Source organism: Dendrobates tinctorius, unplaced genomic scaffold (genome assembly GCF_039654945.1).
Source record: "Dendrobates tinctorius isolate UK_male_01 unplaced genomic scaffold, ASM3965494v1 ptg000173l, whole genome shotgun sequence".
In the NCBI taxonomy this organism is placed as follows: Eukaryota; Metazoa; Chordata; class Amphibia; order Anura; family Dendrobatidae; genus Dendrobates; species Dendrobates tinctorius.
This window is the reverse complement of record NW_027361840.1, coordinates 4,375,347-4,398,976: the sequence shown is the minus strand read 5'-3', so window position 1 is coordinate 4,398,976 and position 23,630 is coordinate 4,375,347. Positions and strand designations below refer to the sequence as shown.

At 50.3% G+C, this 23,630-nt stretch overlaps 1 protein-coding gene across 1 annotated transcript; it reads right to left on the bottom strand.

The window, feature by feature from the left end:
- Window positions 1-1,033: 1,033 nt before the first annotated feature.
- On the bottom strand, window positions 1,034-6,984 carry LOC141053968 (2-oxoglutarate and iron-dependent oxygenase JMJD4-like). The gene is made up of 6 exons (XM_073551123.1): window positions 6,653-6,984; window positions 6,239-6,404; window positions 5,239-5,364; window positions 3,102-3,345; window positions 2,716-2,862; window positions 1,034-1,825 (listed from the first exon to the last, which is right to left on the bottom strand). The coding sequence occupies exons 1-6, from the start codon at window positions 6,834-6,836 to the stop codon at window positions 1,538-1,540; spliced, it is 1,155 nt and encodes a 384-aa protein (XP_073407224.1). The 5' UTR covers window positions 6,837-6,984; the 3' UTR covers window positions 1,034-1,537.
- Window positions 6,985-23,630: the final 16,646 nt, after the last annotated feature.

Sequence of the window (23,630 nt, the reverse complement as noted above, 5' to 3'; positions counted from 1 at the left end):
TAGCACAGGGAGCTCACTGTCACTGTGCATTCAAAGGAATATAGCACAGGGAGCGCACTGTCACTGTGCATTCAAAGGAATATAGCACAGGGAGCTCACACTGAGGATGAGTCAGAATTTACGTATGACGCATTATCAGGTGAGCAGGACTAGCCGAGCCTCCAAAACAGACGTCACTGATGGTGCCTCATTTCAGAGAGGGGCAGAGACTGCAGCAGTGACCACAGCTTCTGCCGCCTGATGACGGCTCATTCGGGTATCCCAGCATGCACTGGTGAATCTCAAACAAAATGTCATGGGACGTTTAAAAAAAAAAAAAAAAAGGCAGGAAGTCAGAATGTAGAGGGTACGTTAGGGAATTTTTCATTGAAGTATATTAGAAAACAAGATGAGATTATTACACTGAATAGATATACATTTAATATGAAATTCACCTTTAGTTCTGGACCGCCCCTTTAAGTTCAGCCGATTGGTTCGGCCCTCCACAGCAGTGCCTCTTTCTCATGTGGCCCCTTGGGAAAATTAATTGCCCACCCCTAGGGCATTGAGTATGGGTCTCAATGGGGCCAGTGAGGTCTCTGGGGGGGTTGACAATGGGCACAGGGAGTATGTGTCTCTATGGGGCAAGTGAGTGTGGGTCCCTGGGGGATGGCAATGGGGGCAGGGAGTATGTGTCTCTATGGGGCCAGTGAGTGTGCGTCCCTGGGGGGGTGACAATGGGCACAGGGAGACAGCTGGACTGCAGCTTCCTATGGAGGGGTCAGGATAGTAGCTGTTGGCTTTGTAGAATATTTGGCTGAAAACGCCCTTTTTGCCCACAGACCGCCATGCTACATTGCCGTAGTCGCCATTTCCCCCCCTCACTACCTCTTTCTTATGACACGATTTCTAGTTCGGCTCCCCGGGTTATTTCCTTTATGGCATATGGCGCCACTCCTGGTGACTGGAGCGCACTGCGGCTGGACTGTTCCACGGCCATTGAAGAAGCATTGCAAGGAATAGCGAGGGGGTCGCTCCCTTTCTGTAAAATGACTGACACCAGATCATCCCTTGATGCCCGACACGCTTCTTGGACACCCTGGAGACAATCCAAATGTTACAGTGTTTTCCTGGGGGTCCGGGAGCTGGGTGAGAAGGGCAATGAGCTCATTGGGGGCACCAGGGCTGATATTTCTATACCTGGGGTGGGATCATGTACCAGCAGGCACCCATGCTGTTATTTCTGGGTGTGAGCATCCAAAACTTGCTTTTTTTTAAGTTAAAGCTTTTTATTGGTTTACAGAAACACAGCGGGACACGTTCTGTCCCTGAGTGAGAAACTCAAGAAATATTTTGTGTTACTTTTTCCACTCACACCCAGAGCTGCACTCACAATTCTGCTTGCCCGTCACCGTTCAGGTTACAAGACCTTAAGTCTCCTCGCTGCCCCCTGCTGGTTCAGTGTCTGAGCGGGGTAGAGGATTTCTGCATGCCGCACACGCTATAGCACTCAGAATGCAGTACGACCACGGTCACATTTTCATCCTCTGTGCTCCCGTCATTGTATCACTCTCTCCAGCTCCGTCAGTAAGTCTTCGGGGCGGGGTTGTAATGTTTCTGTGTCCAGATTTTGGAAATCTTGGTTGTCCATTAATAAAACCAGAGTATCAGCAATCTTCCTGAGATCAAACTGTACATGTCGGGGCCCCGGGGCCATCACCTGGGGGCTCTGCAGGACGTTGTTCTCATGTCCTTCCCGTAAGACCTGAATTCTGTGCTCAGCAATGATCCTCAGGAAGGTGAAAAACTCTTTATAATCAATCCCAGAGCAGGATTTCAGGATGATCTGTGCAAAATATGAAAAGTACAAATGATTCCCACAGCAAGAAAATAACAGGGACGGGGCTCAGCACCATCGGGGAGAAAATGAACGGGGCTCAGCACCACCGGGGAGAAAATGAACGGGGCTCAGCACCACCAGGGAGAAAATGAACGGGGCTCAGCACCACCGGGGAGAAAATGAACGGGGCTCAGCACCACCGGGGAGAAAATGAACGGGACTCAGCACCACCAGGGAGAAAATGAACGGGGCTCAGCACCACCAGGGAGAAAATGAACGGGGCTCAGCACCACCAGGGAGAAAATGAACGGGGCTCAGCACCACCGGGGAGAAAATGAACGGGACTCAGCACCACCAGGGAGAAAATGAACGGGGCTCAGCACCACCAGGGAGAAAATGAACGGGGCTCAGCACCACCAGGGAGAAAATGAACGGGGCTCAGCACCACCGGGGAGAAAATGAACGGGGCTCAGCACCACCAGGGAGAAAATGAACAGGGCTCAGCACCATCAGGGAGAACACGGATGGGGCTCAGCACCACCAGGGAGAAAATAAACGGGGATCAGCACTATCCAGGAAAACATGGACAGGGCTCGGCATCACCCAAAGATCATGGATGGGGCTCAGCACCAATCCAGGAGAACAGGGGACAGGGCTCAGTACCACCTAGGAAACCATGAAGTGGCATGGTACCACAGGTAGAACAGAGATGGGGCTCGGTACGACAAGATACTCGGAACTGGGACAGGACTCAGCACAACATGGAAAACATGAACGGGGCTTGGCACCAGAGGGAGAATGGAGACGGGACTCGGCACCACCGAGGGCTAGGTATTATGAAGTGAAGGTCAGCGTTACAGGGTTTCCAGGATCTTAAATGATTAATGTTCTGTCACCTGACAGTGCTGCTCCCAGTCGTCCATCGTCTCCTTCCACTCACTGATCTCGCTCTTCACATCGCTCAGCTCCGCCTGCAGGAAGCTCCACATGACCAAGACGTTACACCCGTTCACCCAGTTATGGTTGATGGAGATGGTGTCCTCCTGGAAGATCAGATTCATAATTTTTGATGTCAGAACTGTATCCAGATTTTAATCCCTCCACCATATATGCTCTTATAGGGCTGTGACCTCGTCACCCGAGGGTCCTCTGACCACGTCACCCGGGGGTCCTCCGACCTCTCTCAGATCTCATATCCATTTGAAAACTGTGGACCTTTCATTATGTGAAATAAACGCATAACCCAATTACAGGTGAAGGGGAATGTGGCGCAGCCTCTCACCAAATTGTACACCTGATGGTGCCAACCACTGGGTACAAAGAGGATCTCCCCGGGCTCCTGTATGACCTCCAGGAATGGGGGGCAGACGTCGTGGAGCGAAGGTGCGGTCACATCGTATGGAAGGCGCCCGCTGCAATCACGAAGATTTTCCTCCTGGCCAGGCGGGAAGAGCAGCCACTTCTTACGACCACATATATTCGCTGACCAACTGTAGGATCGAAAGACGTCAGCGTGGAACGGAGTCCTGTCAGTGTGACATTATAGGAAAGGGATTATTATAATGTGGAGGGCATCCTGCAATCAAACACCACAGTAATGGTCGTCCGGCAGAATTAGCAGCAGTCGCCTCTTTGCCTTCCTCACATGCTAAACATTGCTGGAGAGCGACATGTCTACATAATTCAGTCAGGGGAAGGCTCTGCTCCATTGTACGACATCTGCTGCAGTGAGCGCTCTCAGCATAGCGACGTGCATGTGGGTGACAGCTGTGTGTACGGCTTGCCAGCTGCTGTGGGTCTTTACTGCAGGTCAGCACACTGGGTACCGTGACAGGCAACATAAAAAAAAAGCCAGACTTAATTATGACTTGCTTCTCACAGCATCTTACGGCGCCGCTGTGTGCCGCCATGCATCTGCATTGAGGTGTGATGTAGCAGCTGCACACAGCAATCCTTGGATGTGCCGCGGCCAAACACGCTGTGTAGCACCAGCGGAATGCTTCGCTCTGGCAGCCTAGGGAGACTGTGTATAGGGTAGTGTTCCTGATAGCAATGTGTCCCACCATGTCATCTTCATACTGATGGTGCAAGAGGACAGCGGCAGGCAAGGCAGTGTAGTCATTACACGGCGGCACGAGTCGCACTGTTCGCTCTCTTTCACGCTCAGCAGGTGCATAACGCTGGCGCGTCTTTCTGGGCCGGGTCCTCTCCTCCTCACTTCCGCTCATTGCCCTGACTGAGAATAAGTGACTGGAGCGCCGGAGTGGAGGCTGCAGCTGACCCCGAAAAAAGCGGAGCGGTCAGGACGAGGGCAACGGCAAGAGTGTCTCACAGTCCAGATACAAGAATGATAGAAGAAGAAACATGCAAAAAAAAAAAAAAGCAAAACACGCCGACACCACCGAGCAAACGTCACCGACACTGCCGCACAAACGTCATCGCCGAGCAAACACCGCCGCCGAGCTAACATCACCAGCACTGCCGAGCAAACCCCACTGACATCGCCAAGCAAATGTCACTGATACCGCCGCACAAGTGTCATTGCCGAGCAAACACCGCCGAGCTAACACCGCCGAGCAAACGTCACCGACACTACCGAGCAAACACCGCCGCTGAGCAAACCCCACCGACATTGCCAAGCAAACACCACCGCCGAGCTAACATCACCAGCACTGCCGAGTAAACCCCACCGACACCACCGAGCAAACGTCACCGACACTGCCGCACAAACGTCATCGCCGAGCTAACATCACCAGCACTGCCGAGCAAACCCCACTGACATCGCCGAGCAAATGTCACTGATACCGCCACACAAATGTCATTGCCGAGCAAACACCGCCGCCGCGCTAACACAGCCGAGCAAACGTCACCGACACTACCGAGCAAACCCCACCGCTGAGCAAACCCCACCGACATTCCCAAGCAAACACCGCCGCCGAGCTAACATCACCAGCACTGCCGAGTAAACCCCACCGACACCACCGAGCAAACGTCACCAACACTGCCACACAAACGTCATCACCGAGCAAACACCGCCGAGCAAACGTCACCGACACCACCGAGCAAACACCACCGCCGAGATAACATCACCAATGAGCAAACCCCACCAACATCGCCAAGCAAACCACCACCGCCGAGCAAACATCATCGACACCACCAAGCAAACGTTACCGATATCAGAACTTGCAGAGCAAAAACTGCGGTATTAAAATGAGGCGGAAGTGATACTGAGGCAGATATTATAATGAGGTAAATATGATAATGAGGTAAATATAAAGAGGTAAATATTATAATGAGGTGATTACAGAAGCTTTTTTGGTCATTACTAGAACAAAATAATTGTTTTACACCTCACACTTCATGTCTGCTGTTAATGGAACAATGATGGGCGTACAGACACACACTGCTGCCGTACATACCAGGAGCCGGCGGGGCCCATGTACACAAAGCGGTAATCGTCCACGCCGATGGCTTCCCAGTATTCATTCAACCAGTCAGAGGAGAAATAAAGTGGCGTCTCATACACGTCCTGATCCGGGAATGCCCTGCAGAGAGAAGCAGGGGTCACACAGAGAACACTGGGGGAGGAGAAATGGACAGACCTTACTATTGGAGTGAAGGGGACACCACACAGGAAGGAGGACAGACGCGACTCCCGGGGACGGGGAGGACAGACGCGACTCCCGGCGACGGGGAGGACAGACGCGACTCCCGGCGACGGGGAGGACAGACGCGACTCCCGGCGACGGGGAGGACAGACGCGACTCCCGGCGACGGGGAGGACAGACGCGACTCCCGGCGACGGGGAGGACAGACGCGACTCCCGGCGACGGGGAGGACAGACGCGACTCCCGGCGACGGGGAGGACAGACGCGACTCCCGGCGACGGGGAGGACAGACGCGTCTCCCGGCGACGGGGAGGACAGACGCGACTCCCGGCGACGGGGAGGACAGACGCGACTCCCGGCGACGGGGAGGACAGACGCGACTCCCGGCGACGGGGAGGACAGACGCGACTCCCGGCGACGGGGAGGACAGACGCGACTCCAGGCGACGGGGAGGACAGACGCGACTCCCGGCGACGGGGAGGACAGACGCGACTCCCGGCGACGGGGAGGACAGACGCGACTCCCGGCGACGGGGAGGACAGACGCGACTCCCGGCGACGGGGAGGACAGACGCGACTCCCGGCGACGGGGAGGACAGACGCGACTCCCGGCGACGGGGAGGACAGACGCGACTCCCGGCGACGGGGAGGACAGACGCGACTCCCGGCGACGGGGAGGACAGACGCGACTCCCGGCGACGGGGAGGACAGACGCGACTCCCGGGGAGGAGGAGGACAGACGCGACTCCCGGGGAGGAGGATATTGAAGAATAAGCATGTCATCTGTAGTGGGCAGTGCCGCCTCCTTGCACCTCCTCATGTGCCAGTCCTTCAGGTAGCGGCAGCCCAGGGCAGAGCGGTGGCCACTCTCGGTGTAGTCCCTCCAGTAGGCGATGTATTCTCGGAGGGGCTGGGGCTCCTTAGGATTGGAGTTGTATTCCTTCACATCACAATTTGCCACTGGAACGACGGCGTCTCCTGAAATAGAAGAAATATAGGAATCGTTCCATGTGATGACTAGTGTGAGCCGAACCCCGGGGAACGACTGGACAGAAATGGCACAAGGTGCTGGAGAATAAGGCGAAACATCTGCTCCCCCATGGACAATCCCCCACCCAGGCTCCATTAGGGGATGCGCTGGAGGCCGGCACCTGTCTCCATGCTACATGACGGTTGGTCTGATGGTCCTGTACCGTCTATGGGTGGCTGAGCCCCGCGGGACGTACCGAACACCTGCAGCAGGTGATCCCAGTTGGGCTTGTTATCGGCGGTGACCCAGGAGCAGCGGCTGCTCCACGTGCGGGAGAACTGGGCGGAGAGGAGGCACGGAGCGTTGGCGGCCATGTACTGATGGAAGAAATCATCATAGCTGAATGTGTCAGGGTCTTCTATGCGGTCAACGCGGCTCATGGTGGGGGAGGGGGGCTCACCATCTATTATATGTCTTATTATTACCGGGGGAGGGGCAACGGCACCATGACGATCAGACGTGACTATTATCACAAAGGGCCCCTGTGTTATCTTATTGGGGCCCCTCTGTTATATTATCGGGGCCCCTGGCTGCTTTCCTTCCCGGTCTCCTCCCGGGGCCCCTGTTATATAATTGGGGCTCCTCTGTTATATTATTGGGGCCCCTCTGTTATATTGTCGGGGCCCCTGGCTGCTTTCTTGCCCCCTGTCTCCTCCCGGGGCCCCTCTGGTCTATTATTGGGGCCCCTGGCTACTTTCTTGCCCCCTGTCTCCTCCCGGGGCCCCTCCAGTCACCCGCCGGCCGCTGTCCCTTCTCACAGTTCCGCCGTCGCCGCAGTTTCTGCTCGGTCGCTATTCCAGGCTGCACAGACTGGTCACGTGGTGCAGCTGATGACGTACAGGCGGTGTCACCAGGATCCCCATCCGTGCAGCTCCCGGTAACTGACGTTCCATGTATGAGGCGCGGCGGGCGGGAATGCTGGGAGTTGTGGTTCTCCGGCCACTGGGCGGCATGTGTTCACGGGGGGAGGTCATCTCTGGTCACATGGCATCACATCACGGAGGATGCCCTTTCCAGTGGGGGCGTGATCTGATTGGTTGCTGAGTGCAACTGCAGTAATGCCCCTCACGATTCCAGGCTGTTGTCACTAGCAACCGATCACGTCAGCCCTGGAAGATGAGAGCAGGAATTTGATTGGTTGTTGCTAATCAATCAGATAAGTTTTCTCATCTTTGGAGGATCTGATTGGCTCCTTCTGTGCAGCTCAACCAATCAGATCACTCCTGGTCGACAATCACTTCCCTGATGGCCAATCAGATTCCTTACATGATCAGGTCCTGCTGTCTGGATATTAGGCTTCTCCAACCCTGTGGCCACTGCCTGCGCGGATCACTGGTGTGCAGCGTCACTGTGGGTGATAGGAAATGCTGCAGGAGCGCAAATACAATATTCTGACGCTTTTATAATATTTTTACAGGATTTAGGACGTCCCTTTAATTTGCTCATTGAATCTTCAGACCAGAATCCTGACACTCCGGAGAGACTGTGATGGCAGCGAATCAGTCCTGAGCATGAAGCCAATCACTGGACGCAGCACTGGGTGCATCACTGAGCGCAGCACTGCCAACATCTGATGTCAGGTATCATCTCCATGAGAAAAGTGACCGGACGAGGGGAAGCTATCCCAACGATGCAGCCTCAGGACCAGCTGACGGCCCCCTGTGCCCAGGATCGGTGGCCCTCCGCTGACCCTACGATTGGTGGCCCTCCGCTGGTCCTGTGATCGGTGGCCCTCCGCTGACCCTACGATCGGTGGCCCTCCGCTGGTCCTGCGATCGGTGGCCCTCCGCTGGTCCTGTGATCGGTGGCCCTCCGCTGGTCCTGTGATCGGTGGCCCTCCGCTGACCCTACGATCGGTGGCCCTCCGCTGACCCTACGATCGGTGGCCCTCCGCTGACCCTACGATCGGTGGCCCTCCGCTGACCCTGCGATCGGTGGCCCTCCGCTGGTCCTGTGATCGGTGGCCCTCCGCTGGTCCTGTAATCGGTGGCCCTCCTCTGGTCCTGTGATCGGTAGCCCTCCGCTGACCCTACGATCGGTGGCCCTCCGCTGGTCCTGGGATCGGTGGCCTTCCGCTGACCCTACGATCGGTGGCCCTCCGCTGACCCTACGATCGGTGGCCCTCCGTTGGTCCTGCGATCGGTGGCCCTCCGTTGGTCCTGCGATCGGTGGCCCTCCGCTGGTCCTGCGATCGGTGGCCCTCCGCTGGTCCTGCGATCGGTGGCCCTCCGCTGGTCCTGCGATCGGTGGCCCTCCGCTGGTCCTGCGATCGCTGGCCCTCCGCTGGTCCTGCGATCGGTGGCCTTCCGCTCGTCCTGCGATCGGTGGCCTTCCGCTCGTCCTGCGATCGGTGGCCTTCCGCTCGTCCTGCGATCGGTGGCCCTCCGCTGGTCCTGTGACCAGCGGCATTATGCAGGCACGCGCCAATGGTTCTATGTTACTTCTGTCCCATCGTATCCCGCTGTCCCAGTATCTGCCAGGATATAGAAGAATCAGAGAGGACCGGGGTATGAAGTGAGCCCTGGAGGCGGAATCCTGAAGGAACGAGGGAGCCAGGGTTTGGGAGTAGCTGGGATATGAGAGGATACAGGGGCCAGGGCTGACGCAAGAAAGGAACAGGAGGAATCAGATTTCGGTACCAGGGGTGGGAAACGAGAGGTGTGGGAGCCGAGATATGATGGGAAATGAAATATGGGAGGAGAGGGGGCAGCTGGGGCAAGGGAGGATCGCGGGAATTTGGGAGCGTATCATAGAATAGTAGAGTTGGAAGGGACCTGCTGGGCCATCGGGACCTCCTGGGTCATCGGGATCTCCTGGGCCATCTGGTCCAACCCCCTGCTCAAAGTAGGATTCGCTAAATCATCCCAGACAGATGTCTGTCCAGCCTCTGTGTGAAGAGAGAGAAAACCAAAGAGAAAAAATCCTCCAATAAATTATTAAAATAGAATTTTTATTGAACCATGTCTAAAAATGTACAGAGTCATCCAGAGTCCAACCTGTCCAACCTGCTGCAATGTGCCGCCTTCTGAGGAAAAGATCTCGAAACGCGCGTCAGGGGGCACATTGCAGCAGGCTGGACTCAGGGTTACTCTGTGCATTTAATTATCTATGTATATTATGTATTTTTACCTATTATGCATTTTCTATGATGTGCAAAGAAGTATTCTTACCACGCCAGCTCTCAGCATTGTCTTGTATTTAATATTTATGAACTCTATGAAGTTTTCTTCTATTGAATTATCTTCTCCCCAGTTTAGTCATAGAATCGTAGAGTTGGAAGGGACCTCCTGGGCCATCTGGTCCAACCCCCTGCTCAAAGCAGGATTCGCTAAATCATCCCAGACAGATGTCTGTCCAGCCTCTGTTTGAAGACTTCCATTGAAGGAGAACTCACCACCTCTCGTGGCAGCCTGTTCCACTCATTGATCACTCGGTCAAAAAGTTTTTTCTAATATCTAATGTGTCTCCTCCCATTCAATTTCATCCCATTGCTTCTAGTCTTTCCTTGTGCAAATGAGAATAAAGATGATCCTTCTACAATGTGACAGCCCTTTAGATATTTGTAGACAGCTATTAAGTCTCCTGTCAGTCTTCTCTTCTGCAAGCTAGACCTTCCCAAATCCTGCAACCTTTCCTCATAAGACAGGGTTTGCAGACCGGAAACCATTCTGGTCGCTCTTTTCTGAACTTGCTCCAGTTTCTTGATGTCTTTTGTTAAATGTGGTGCCCAAAACTGGACACAATATTCCAGATGAGGTCTGACCAAAGAGGAGTAGAGGGAAATAATGACTTGACGTGATCTAGACTGTATGCTTCTGTTAATACATCCTAGAATTGCATTTGCCTTTTTTGCTGCTGCATCACACTGTTGACTCATATTCAGTCTGTGATCTATTAGTATACCCAAGTCTTTTTCACATGTGCTGTTGCTTAGCCCTTTTCCTCCCATTCTGTATATGCTTTTTTCATTTTTATTACCCAGATGTAGTACTTTGCATTTCTCCCTGTTAAAAACCATTCTGTTAGTTGCTGCCCACTGCTCCAGTTTATTTGTACCTTTTTGAATCCTCTCTCTCTCTTCTCTAGTATTAGCTATCCCTTCTAGCTTTGTGTCATCAACAAATTTAATCAGTTTACCCTCAATTCCTTCATCTAAATCGTTAATAAGATGTTGAACAATACAGGGCCCAGGACAGAGCCCTGTGGTACCCCACTTGAGACATTCTTCCAACTGGATGTGCAGCCATTTACGACCTCTCTTAGGGTCCGATCACTAAGCCAGTTATGAATCCACCTAACAGTTGCCTTGTCCATACCATAGATATAATATATCTACAGCATTTCCCTGATCCACCCAGTCAGTGATTCTGTCATAAAAGGAAATTAAGTTAGTCTGACATGACTTATTAGTTACAAACCCATGCTGACTCTGTTTAATCACTTCATTCTTATCCAGGTACTGACATACATGTTGTTTAATAATTTGTTCAAAGATCTTTCCTGGTATAGAAGTCAGACTCACCGGCCTATAGTTGCCTGGGTCCACCTTCTTACTCTTTTTGAAGATGGGAACAACATTTGCTCTTCTCCAGTCTTCTGGGACTTCTCCTGTTCTCCAAGAATTTTCAAAGATTATGGAGAGGGGTTCAAAAATTTCTTCTGCTATCTCCTTCAGTACTCTGGGGAGTAATTCATCTGAACCTGTAATTTGGAATTGGAAGGGATTTGGGTCAGAGTCAGAGGGCGAGGTATGAGAGAAGCGGCAGAGGCCGGGGTATGAGGAGAGCAGCACAGGCCGAGATGTGAGGGGAGCTGCAGAGGCCAGAGTATGAGGGGAGCAGCAGAGGCCGGGATGTGAGGGGAGCGGCAGAGGCCAGAGTATGAGGGGAGCGGCAGAGGCCAGGGTATGAGGAGGGCAGCAGAGGCCGGGATGTGAGGGGAGCGGCAGAGGCCAGAGTATGAGGGGAGCGGCAGAGGCCTGGATGTGTGGGGAGCGGCAGAGGCCTGGGTATGAGGGGATCGGCAGAGGCCGGGAATTGAGGGGAGCGGCAGAGACCGGGGTGTGAGAGGAGTGACAGAGGCCAGGGTGTGAGGGGGAGCGGCAGAGGCCAGGTACGATAATGGTGCTGCGGGTCGGTTGCTGTGTGGTGTCACTCCCCCTCCAGTATGATAATGATGATGCCGTGGGTCGGTGGCTGTGTGGTGTCCCCCCTTCCGGTATGATGATCATGATCATGCCGCGGGTCGGTGGCTGTGTGATGTCCTCCTCCCTCCGGTATGATGATGATCATGACGCGGGTCGGTGGCTGTGTGGTGTCCTCCCCCTACGGTATGATGGTGATGCCACGGGTCGGTGGGCTGTGTGGTGTCCTCCCCCTCCGGTATGATGATGATGATGTCGCGGGTCGGTGGCTGTGTGGCGTCCTCCCCCTCCGGTTTGATGATCATGCCGCGGGTCGGTGGCTGTGTGTTGTCCTCCTCCCTCCAGTATGATGATGATCATGCCGCGGGTCGGTGGCTGTGTGGTGTCTTCCCCCCTCCGGTATGATGATGATGCCGTAGGTCGGTGGCTGTGTGGTGTTCTCATCCCTCTGGTATGATGATGATGCCGCGGGTTGGTGGCTGTGTGGTGTCCTCCTCCCTCCGGTATGATGATGATGATGTCGCGGTTCGATGGCTGTGTGGTGTCCTCCCCCTCCGGTATGATGATGATCATGCCGCGGGTCGGTGGCTGTGTGTTGTCCTCCTCCCTCCGGTATGATGATGATCATGCCGCGGGTCGGTGGTTGTGTGGTGTCCTCCCCCCTCCGGTATGATGATGATGCTGTGGGTCGGTGGCTGTGTGGTGTCCTCGACCTCCGGTATGATGATGATGCCGCAGGTCGATGGCTGTGTGGTGTCCACCCCCTCCAGTATGGTGTTGATGCCGTGGGTCGGTGGCTGTGTGGTGTGTCCCCCCCCTCCGGTATGATGATGATGCTGCGGGTTGGTGGCTGTGTGGTGTCCTCCCCTCTGGTATGATGATGATGCTGCGGGTCGGTGGCTGTGTGGTGTCTCCCCCCTCCAGTATGATGACGATGATGATGCTGCGGGTCGGTGGCTGTGTGGTGTCTCCCCCCTCCGGTATGATGATGATGATGATGATGCGGGTTGGTGGCTTTGTGGTGTCCTACCCCTCCGGTATGATGATGCCGCGGGTCGGTGGCTGTGTGGTGTCCTCCCCATTCGGTATGATGATGATGATGATGATGATGCGGGTGGTTGGCTGTGTGGTGTCCTCCCCCCTCCGGTATGATGACTGTGGTGGCTGTGTGGTGTCCTCCCCCCTCCGGTATGATGATGATGCCGTGGGTCGGTGGCTATGTGGTGTCCTCCCCCTCCAGAATGATGATGATGCCGCGGGTCAGTGGCTGTGTGGTGTCCACCCCCTCCAGTATGATGATGATGCCGTGGGTCGGTGGCTGTGTGGTGTCCCCCCCTCCGATATGATGATGATGCCGCGGGTCGGTGGCTGTGTGGTGTCCTCCCCCTCCGGTATGATGATGATGCTGCGGGTCGGTGGCTGTGTGGTGTCCTCCCCCTCCGGTATGATGATGGTGCTGCGGGTCGGTGGCTGTGTGGTGTCCTCCCCCTCCGGTATGATGATGATGCCGCGGGTCGGTGGCTGTGTGGTGTCCTCCTCCGGTATGATGATGATGCTGTGGGTCGGTGGCTGTGTGTTGTCCTCCCCCTCCGGCAGTGCTGTGGAGTCGGTAAGCCAAAGCTGCGACTCCGACTCCTCAATTTCCCTTACACCGACCCCACGACTCCCACATATATTGCTTATATTTAAGTGAAAAATGTATTGTAGTACAATGTGAACATCAAACATTAAATCGTTTTTATGATACAATAATCAAGATATTTAGATAGAACATAATATATATTTATTGGAATACAACTTTAGAACACAAAAAATTGTAATCAATTGTAAATATGTAAAACACTTTGTAATATCGATTATTTTGGACACACCTCATTCAAAGAGTTTTCTTTGTTTTCATGACTATGAAAATTGTAAGCAGGCTCCTTGCATCTTCTCACCCAACCACTTGCACCAGTGACCCTATTCCGTCACATCTCCTCCAGTCCCTTTCCTCTGCTGTCACCCCTCACCTAACTAAAATATTTAACCTCTCTCTGTCTTTTGGTATCTTTCCCTCCTCATTTAAGCATACCATCATACATCCACTACTTAAAAAACCATCCCTCGTCCAAAACTGTGCCGCTAACTATAGACCTGTCTCTAATCTTCCCTTCATCTCTAAACTCCTGGAACGCCTGGTCCACTCCCGTCTGATCCGCTACCTCTTTGATAACTCTCTTCTCGACCCACTCCAATCCGGTTTCTGCTCTTTACACTCTACTGAAACTGCCCTCACTAAAGTCTCTAATGATCTACTAACAGCTAAATTTAACGGTCACTATTCCATGCTAATTCTAACACTGTGGATAATCAGCTCCTCCTCACTATGCTCCGTTCCATTGGCCTCAAGGACACCGTTCTCTCCTGGTTCTCCTCCTATCTCTCTGACCGCTCCTTTACTGTATCTTTTGCTGGTTCCTCCTCCTCTCACCTTCCCCTTACTGTTGGGGTTCCTCAAGGATCGGTTCTAGGCCCCCTCCTCTGCTCCTTGTACACTGCCCCTATTGGTCAAACAATCAGTAGATTTGGTTTCCAGTACCATCTCTATGCTGATGACACCCAATTATACGCTTCTTCTCCTGACATCACGCCAGCCTTTCTAGAAAACACCGGCGATTGTCTAAACGCTGTGTCTAGCATCATGTCCTCACTATATCTGAAACTGAACCTGTCAAAGACTGAACTCCTGGTGTTTCCTCCCTCTACTAATGTACCTATACCCGACATTGCCATTTCTGTGTGTGGTTCCACTATTACTCCCCAGCAACATGCCCGCTGTCTTGGGGTTATACTTGACTCCGAGCTTTCCTTTGCCCCCCACATTCGATCACTGGCTCGCTCTTGTCATCTGCACCTCAAAAACATTTCTAGAATTCGACCTTTTCTTACTTTGGACTCTGCAAAAACTCTTACTGTTTCTCTTATTCATTCTCGTCTCGACTATTGTAACTCTCTTCTAATCGGTCTCCCTCTTACCAAACTCTCCCCTCTCCAATCTGTCTTGAATGCTGCAGCCAGGATCATATTCCTCACCAATCGTTACACCGATGCCTCTACCTTGTGCCAGTCATTACACTGGCTACCCATCCACTCCAGAATTCAGTATAAACTTATTACCCTCACACACAAAGCCCTCCATAGCTCAGCACCACCCTACATCTCCTCCCTTGTTTCAGTATACCACCCTACCCGCGCCCTCCGTTCTGCTGATGACCTGAGGTTAGTATCCTCAATAGTCAGAACCTCCCACTCCCGTCTCCAAGACTTTACACGTGCCGCGCCAATTCTTTGGAATGCACTTCCCAGGTCAATACGATTAGTCCCCAATCCCCACAATTTTAAGCGTGTCCTGAAAACGCATTTATTCAGACTGGCCTATCGCCTCAACACATTAACCTAATCTATCCCTGTGTGGCACAGCCAAAAGTTTTACCACAACCAGATTTCCCGCATCATGTTCCCACATGCTTTATGCATCCATTAGCCCTCTGTGTCTGTACTGTTACACACTTAACATTATGACTGGTCCATACAATCCGGGCAACTGTTACCACCCACCTTTCGTGTCTACCTCTTTCCTCATAGACTGTAAGCTTGCGAGCAGGGCCCTCACTCCTCTTGGTATTTGTTATAATCTACTGTATGTGATTATTGTTATGCTGTAATGTCTATTGTCTGTACAAATCCCCTCTGAAATGTAAAGTGCTGCGGAATATGTCGGCGCTATAGAAATAAAATTTTATTATTATTATTATTATTATTTGTTACTGCTCTCGTCATGATCCCAGCGATTATTTGCTAGTGCTCCCAAGATCCCAGCAATCATTAGCCAGTGCTCCCAAGATCTCAGCAATTATTTGCTAGTGCGCCCAATATCTCAGCAATCATTTGTTAGTGCTCCCAAGATCCCAGCGATCATAAGCTATTGCTCCCAAGATCCTAGCAATCATTAGCCAGTGCTCCCAAGATCTCAGCAATAATTTGCTAGTGCTCCCAAGATCCCAGAGATCATTAGCTAGTGCTCCCAAGATCTCAACAATCATTTGCTAGTGCGCCCAATATCTCAGCAATCATTTGCTAGTGCTCTCAAGATCCCAGCGATCACTAGCTAGTGCTCCCAAGATCCCAGCGATCATTAACCAGTGCTCCCTAGATCTCAGCAATCATTTGCTAGTGCACTCAAGATCCCAGCGATCATTAGCCAGTGCTCCCAACAATCATTTGCTAGAGCTCCCAAGATCCCAGCGATCATTAGCTAGTGCTCCCCAGATCCCAGCAATCATTAGCCAGTGCTCCCAAGATCCCAGCGATCATAAGCTATTGCTCCCAAGATCCTAGCAATCATTAGCCAGTGCTCCCAAGATCTCAGCAATAATTTGCTAGTGCTCCCAAGATCCCAGAGATCATTAGCTAGTGCTCCCAAGATCTCAACAATCATTTGCTAGTGCGCCCAATATCTCAGCAATCATTTGCTAGTGCTCTCAAGATCCCAGCGATCACTAGCTAGTGCTCCCAAGATCCCAGCGATCATTAACCAGTGCTCCCTAGATCTCAGCAATCATTTGCTAGTGCACTCAAGATCCCAGCGATCATTAGCCAGTGCTCCCAACAATCATTTGCTAGAGCTCCCAAGATCCCAGCGATCATTAGCTAGTGCTCCCCAGATCCCAGCAATCATTAGCCAGTGCTCCCAAGATCTCAGCAATCATTAGCTAATGCTCCTAAGATCCCAGCGATCGTTAGCTAGTGCGCCCATGATCCTAGCGATCATTAACTAGTGCTCCCAAGATCCCAGCGATCGTTAGCTAGTGCTCCCAAGATCCCAGCGATCGTTATCTAGTGCTCCCAAGATCTCAGCAATCATTTGCTAGTGCTCCCAAGATCTCAGCAATCATTTGTTACTGCTCTCATGATCCCAGCGATTATTTGCTAGTGCTCCCAAGATCCAAGCGATCATTAGCTATTGCTCCCAAGATCCCATCAATCATTAGCTAGTGCTCCCAAGATCTCAGCAATTATTTGCTAGTGCGCCCAATATCTCAGCAATCATTTGTTAGTGCTCCCAAGATCTCAGCAATAATTTGCTAGTGCTCCCAAGATCCCAGCAATCATTTGCTAGTGCTCCCAATATCTCAGCAATCATTTGCTAGTGCTCTCAAGATCCCAGCGATCACTAGCTAGTGCTCCCAAGATCCCAGCGATCATTAACCAGTGCTCCCTAGATCTCAGCAATCATTTGCTAGTGCTCTCAAGATCCCAGCGATCATTAGCCAGTGCTCCCAACAATCATTTGCTAAAGCTCCCAAGATCCCAGCGATCATTAGCCAGTGCTCCCAAGATCTCAGCAATCATTTGCTAGTGCTCCCAAGATCCCAGCAATCATTAGCTAATGCTCCTAAGATCCCAGCGATCGTTAGCTAGTGCGCCCATGATCCTAGCGATCATTAACTAGTGCTCCCGAGATCCCAGCGATCGTTAGCTAGTGCTCCCAAGATCCCAGCGATCGTTATCTAGTGCTCCCAAGATCTCAGCAATCATTAGCTATTGCTCCCAAGATCCCAGCAATCATTAGCTAGTGCTCCCAATATCTCAGCAATTATTTGCTAGTGCGCCCAATATCTCAGCAATCATTTGTTAGTGCTCCAAAGATCCCAGCAATCATTAGCTATTGCTCCCAAGATCCCAGCAATCATTAGCCAGTGCTCCCAAGATCTCAGCAATCATTTGCTAGTGCTCTCAAGATCCCAGCGATCATTAGCCAGTGCTCCCAAGATCTCAACAATCATTTGCTAGTGCTCCCAAGATCCCAGCGATCATTTGCTAGTGTTCCCAAGATCTCAGCAATCATTTGCTAGTGCTCCCAAGATCCCAGCAATCATTAGCTAGTGCTCCCAAGATCTCAGCAATCATTTGCTAGTGCTCCCAAGATCCCAGCAATCGTTAGCTAGTGCTCCTAAGATCCCAGCGATCGTTAGCTAGTGCGCCCATGATCCTAGCGATCATTAGCTAGTGCTCCCAAGATCCCAGAGATCGTTAGCTAGTGCGCCCATGATCCTAGCGATCATTAGCTAGTGCTCCCAAGATCCCAGCGATCGTTAGCTAGTGCTCCCAAGATCCCAGCGATTGTTAGCTAGTGCTCCCAAGATCTCAGCAATCATTTGCTAGTGCTCCCAAGATCTCAGCAATCATTTGTTACTGCTCTCATGATCCCAGCGATTATTTGCTAGTGCTCCCAAGATCCCAGTGATCATTAGCTAGTGCTCCCAAGATCTCAGCAATCATTTGCTAGTGCTCCCAAGATCCCAGCAATCATTAGCTAGTGCTCCCAAGATCCCAGCGATTGTTAGCTAGTGCTCCCAAGATCTCAGCGATCATAAGCTATTGCTCCCAAGATCCCAGCAATCATTAGCCAGTGCTCCCAAGATCTCATCAATAATTTGCTAGTGCTCTCAAGATCCCAGCAATCATTAGCCAGTGCTCCCAAGATCTCAGCAATAATTTGCTAGTGCTCTCAAGATCCCAGCGATCATTAGCTAGTGCTCCTAAGATCCCAGCGATCGTTAGCTAGTGCGCCCATGATCATAGCGATCATTAGCTAGTGCTCCCAAGATCCCAGCGATCGTTAACTAGTGCTCCCAAGATCTCAGCAATCATTAGCCAGTGCTCTCAAGATCCCAGCGATCATTAGCCAGTGCTCCCAAAATCTCAGCAATCATTTTCTAGTGCTCCCAAGATCCCAGCGATCATTAGCTAGTGCTCCCAAGATCTCAGCAATCATTTGCTAGTACTCCCAAGATCTCAGCTATCATTTGCTAGTACTCCCAAGATCTCAGCTATCATTTGCCAGTGCTCTCAAGATCCCAGCGATCTCTAGCTAGTGCTCCCAAGATCCCAGCAATCATTAGCTAGTGCTCCCAAGATCCCAGCGATCATAAGCTATTGCTCCCAAGATCCCAGCAATCATTAGCCAGTGCTCCCAAGATCTCAGCAATAATTTGCTAGTGCTCTCAAGATCCCAGCGATCATTAGCCAGTGCTCCCAAGATCTCAGCAATAATTTGCTAGTGCTCTCAAGATCCCAGCGATCATTAGCCAGTGCTCCCAAAATCTCAGCAATCATTTGCTAGTGCTCCCAAGATCTCAGCAATCATTTGCTAGTACTCCCAAGATCCCAGCGATCATTAGCTAGTGCTCCCAAGATCTCAGCAATCATTTGCTAGTGCTCCCAAGATCTCAGCAATCATTTGCTAGTGCTCTCAAGATCCCAGCGATCCCTAGCTAGTGCTCCCAAGATCCCAGCAATCATTAGCTAGTGCTCCCAAGATCTCAGCAATCATTTGCTAGTGCTCTCACGATCTCAGCAATCATTTGCTAATGCTCTCACGATCTCAGCAATCATTTGCTAGTGCTCCCACGATCTCAGCAATCATTTGCTAGTGCTCTGAAGATCCCAGCGATCATTAGCTAGTGCTCTCAAGATCTCAGCAATCATTTGCTAGTGCTCCCAAGATCTCAGCAATCATTTGCTAGTGCTCTCACGATCTCAGCAATCATTTGCTAGTGCTCCCACGATCTCAGCAATCATTTGCTAGTGCTCTGAAGATCCCAGCGATCATTAGCTAGTTCTCCTAAGATCCCAGCTGGCCTCAGTGTAAAAGTGTACAGTATTACTAATTTATAGCAAATGTGCATGATTGGCCATCGCCACCACTTTAGGTTAGTAGTGGTGGCCAGCCCCCTGGACAATGAGCTGCAGGCAATACAACAGTGCAACATAGAAAAAGAAAGTAAATTGCAAACTTGCTTATTTTAAAGGGAATCTGTCACCCTTTTTTTGGCCTTGCAGCTGCCGGCATAGACATCGGGGGCTTATCTACAGCATTCTGTAATGCTGTAGATAAGCCCCCGATGTATTATTATTATTATTTATTATTATAGCGCCATTTATTCCATGGCGCTTTACATGTGAGGAGGGGTATACATAATACATACAAGTACAGTAATCTTAAACAATACAAGTCACGACTGGTACAGGATGAGAGAGGACCCTGCCCGCGAGGGCTCACAATCTACAACGGGATGGGTGAGGATACAGTAGGCGAGGGTAGAGCTGGTCGTGCAGCGGTTTGATGGATCGGTGGTTACTGCAAGTTGTAGGCTTGTCGGAAGACCCTTCAAGTTCTTTTTGAAGGTTTCCATGGTAGGCGAGAGTCTGATATGTTGTGGTAGAGTTCCAGAGTAGAGGGGATGTGCAGGAGAAATCTTGTATGCGATTGTGGGAAGAGGAGATAAGAGGGGAGTACAGAAGGAGATCTTGTGAGGATCGGATGTTTCGTGCAGGTAAGTACCGGGAGACTAGGTCACAGATGTACAGAGGACTCAGGTTGTGGATGGCTTTGTATGTCATGGTTAGGGTTTTGAATTGGAGTCTTTGGGTAATGGGGAGCCAGTGCAGGGATTGACAGAGGGGGGAGGCCGGGGAATAGCGGGGGGACAGGTGGATTAGTCGGGCAGCAGAGTTAAGAATAGATTGGAGGGGTGCGAGAGTGTTAGAAGGGAGGCCACAGAGCAGGAGGTTGCAGTGGTCAAGGCGGGAGATGATGAGGGCAAGGACTAGGGTTTTTGCAGATTCTTGGTTGAGGAATGTACGGATCCGTGAAATATTTTTGAGTTGAAGTCGGCAGGAAGCGGAAAGGGCTTGGATATGTGGTTTGAGAGATCAGTGTCAAGAATAACCCTGATGCAGCGAGCTTGTGGGACTGAAGAGAGTGGGCAGCCATTTACTTTAATGGATAGGTCTGTTGGGGGGGTCACGTGAGATGGGCGTAAGATGATTAATTCTGTTTTGTCCATATTAAGTTTTAGAAATCTAGCGGAGAAGAAGGATGAAATAGCAAACAGACATTGAGGGATTCGGTTTAGTAGGAAGGTGATATCTGGTCCAGAGATGTAGATCTGTGTGTCATCAGCATAGAGGTGATACTGAAAGCCATGAGATTCTATGATCTGTCCGAGGCCGAAGGTGTAAACGGAGAAGAGCAGGGGCCCTAGGACTGAACCTTGTGGGACTCCGACGGATAGGGGGCGCAGTGAGGAGGCGGTGTGCGAATGGGAGACGCTGAATTTCCGGACTGCTATGTATGACGCAATCCAAGATAGGGCCAAGTCTGTGATACCAAGAGATGAGAGGGTCTGTAGTAATAGGGAATGGTCCACTGTGTCAAAGGCAGAGGACAGGTCCAGGAGGATGAGGACAGAGTAGTGTCGCTTGGCTTTGGCGGCTAGTAGGTCATTGGTGACCTTAGTTAGGGCAGTTTCAGTGGAGTGGTGTGGCCGGAAGCCGGATTGCAAATGGTCAAGGAGGGAGCAAGAAGAGAGGTGGGAGGATAGTTCAAGATGGACGTGTTGTTCCAGTAGTTTTGAGGCATAGGGGAGAAGTGATATAGGGCAATAGCTAGATACAGAGGATGGGTCAAGAGAGGGCTTTTTGAGGATAGGTGTGATTGAGGCATGCTTAAAGCTTGAGGGGAAAACACCAAGGTTTCTTACCGGTAGCCGTTTTTTCCGGAGCCTATGACGGCACACATGAGAGAGGGGATACGCCCAGTCAGGACAGGAACCCTACTGAAGATAAAAGGGGCGGTACCTCTCCCTCGCTTCAGTTTTGGTTTACAGAGCATGAGAGGCCCCCCTGGGTTAGTACCTGAAAGAGAAGAAAAACACGTTATATTATACTCACCGAGGTAGGCGGTCCGGTCCGATGGGTGTCGCCGTCCCGTCCGGCGCCTCCCTTCTTCATGTGATGACTTCCTCTTCTCCCAGGTTACATCGGGGGCTTATCTACAGCATTACAGAATGCTATGCCGGCAGCTGCAAGGCCAAAAAAAGGGTGACCGATTCCCTTTACCAGCATCTTTCCCCCTATCCTAATTTTATAGCATGGGGATAACCCTGTAATAGATATACAAATCAGACAGCGGCTAATCATTGCTCAATGTGTCTTATCATTTTTTGTAACTGAACCATTTTTCCTGAGAATAACTCTAATAATGAATAATAGTGAAACGCTTGACTGACGGTGGAAAACGTATCGTCTTTATGACCAGCTTTAGATGTATGTAGCTAAAACTCTCATCGATGTAAGCGGAATGGTGTTCCTTGGCTCTCGCCAACTTGTTGAGTGGCGTTCATTTGACCTCTCTTTGATATTTCTTGCGCTGCCGGTCATTTCATTTTGTAGTTCACTGCTCCAATGATTTTGTGGCTCATTGGTTGATCGCTCTCTTGGCCAGTTCATACAATGCTTAAGTGCTTTGCCGGCTTCTCATTTCATTTTCTTCTACAAGTACATCATTCTTTTATTTGTGCTGCACTTTTTCCTGTTAAATGACTTAAAGATTAAAAACAGCATCTATTTTAGGATATTAATCGATAGCTTTATTTTCCATATCAGTCTTTCTGTTCATTTTTTCCTGATTATTTCCCTTGTTATTTTTCTCTGGTCACAAGATGGCAGGATAACACCAGTAATAGGCGTACTATATTCTATAGCTTTAGGACAATTCAACACTGGAATTCATGTAGATTACCAATAGGCAAATATTTGTGTGCATTATTAAAAGACCATCAAACCTAGCGATGGATTTAAAAAAAGGCAAATAAAAATCCTGTTGGCTCCTGGAACAATCTGTGTAGTGATCTGGCAGATAAACAGGGTTTCCTCAGCAGTTGGCGCTATCCTCGTTTCAGCCGGCATGACGCAAGTGATGGTGCGTGCTGTAGCAATGGCTTCTTCCAGGAAAGTAGTTGGGGAAGTTACTTTTTTTTTGTGGACAGACGAGGCAGTGAAAGCCCACGATTTTTGCTATTCTGATTATTCATGCTTTATAAATACAGAACAGGGGAGCTACTGTATATAAAAGAAAAATACTTTTTTTCTAGTTTCGCTTTTTTTCAACCATATCGAGCACAAGTGGATAAATTTCCTACGATTGAACGGCTCTAGGTAATATTTCTGAAAATGAAAAAGTTATATATTTTGGAATTGTAAGTCAGAAATATATGATTTAAAAGGGTTTGCCAACACAATAGTTATCATCCAATGTTGAGTACCTCTCTGACGTGAGTCTTCGACGGTCACTGTCATTATTACAAACTTTATATAATATATCTTATAGAAATATGCTGTGTTTATTCTTCACTAATTAGCCACCTTTTTCCTCTCTTTAGCCCATGGTCAGTGTTTTACATAAGTATTTGTAAACCAAAATATCAGCCTGATGAAGGGACGTAAGCAGTCCCGAAAGCTTGCTTTGTAACAACATTCACTATTATTTGTTAGCCATTAAAAGGTATCATACCCACAAGATTCCTATTTTGTTTCTCTCACTGAGAGCACTTTATATATTTTTTTTAAATCAAAAGTATAAAAGAAACACATCACCACTTCTGTATTTATCACCCATTCCAGGATTTGTCTTTCAAATACTGATGTAAAACACTGACCAAATACTGAATGTGTGAATGTGGCCATAATCATACAATCTAGAAAACAGCAAAAATGTTGCTAAAAAAAGACTGGTGTATTAGAGTATAGCTGACTATTAAAATAAAAAAATCAATGGTGAGGTGAGGAATGAGAGCAGGCAGAGAGGCACAGATTTTATATTTCTACTTTTCATTGAGCATTTTATCTCATCTCAGTGCTGGATTCACAACTACACTGCTCAGTACTGCTGTATAAATGTCCCCCAGTACAGCTACTTCTAAATGTGATACATAGACACAGGAGAACAGGAATGCCTTATATATTTGTATACTATTCTGAAAATTAGAATTACAACCTACAGAAAACTGATGAAAAATTTAAGATGCAAGTCATATAATAGCAAGAAATAGTTATGTTCCTCATACTACTCTACTTGAAATGACTCCCCACTATTACATCAATATTCCTTAGAAGAGCAAAAAAAATTAAACTAGCCGCTGCA

What these genes read in the sequence shown, in the direction of transcription:
- LOC141053968 (XM_073551123.1), bottom strand. Translation starts at nt 6,836, where the DNA reads ATGAGCCGCGTTGACCGCATAGAAGACCCTGACACATTCAGCTATGAT. An exon ending in AAGGACTGGCACATGAGGAG is followed by an intron (nt 5,365 to 6,238) that starts GTGCAAGGAGGC and finishes TTCTCTCTGCAG; the next exon opens with GGCATTCCCGGATCAGGACG. An exon ending in ACCATCAGGTGTACAATTTG is followed by an intron (nt 2,863 to 3,101) that starts GTGAGAGGCTGC and finishes CTGATCTTCCAG; the next exon opens with GAGGACACCATCTCCATCAA.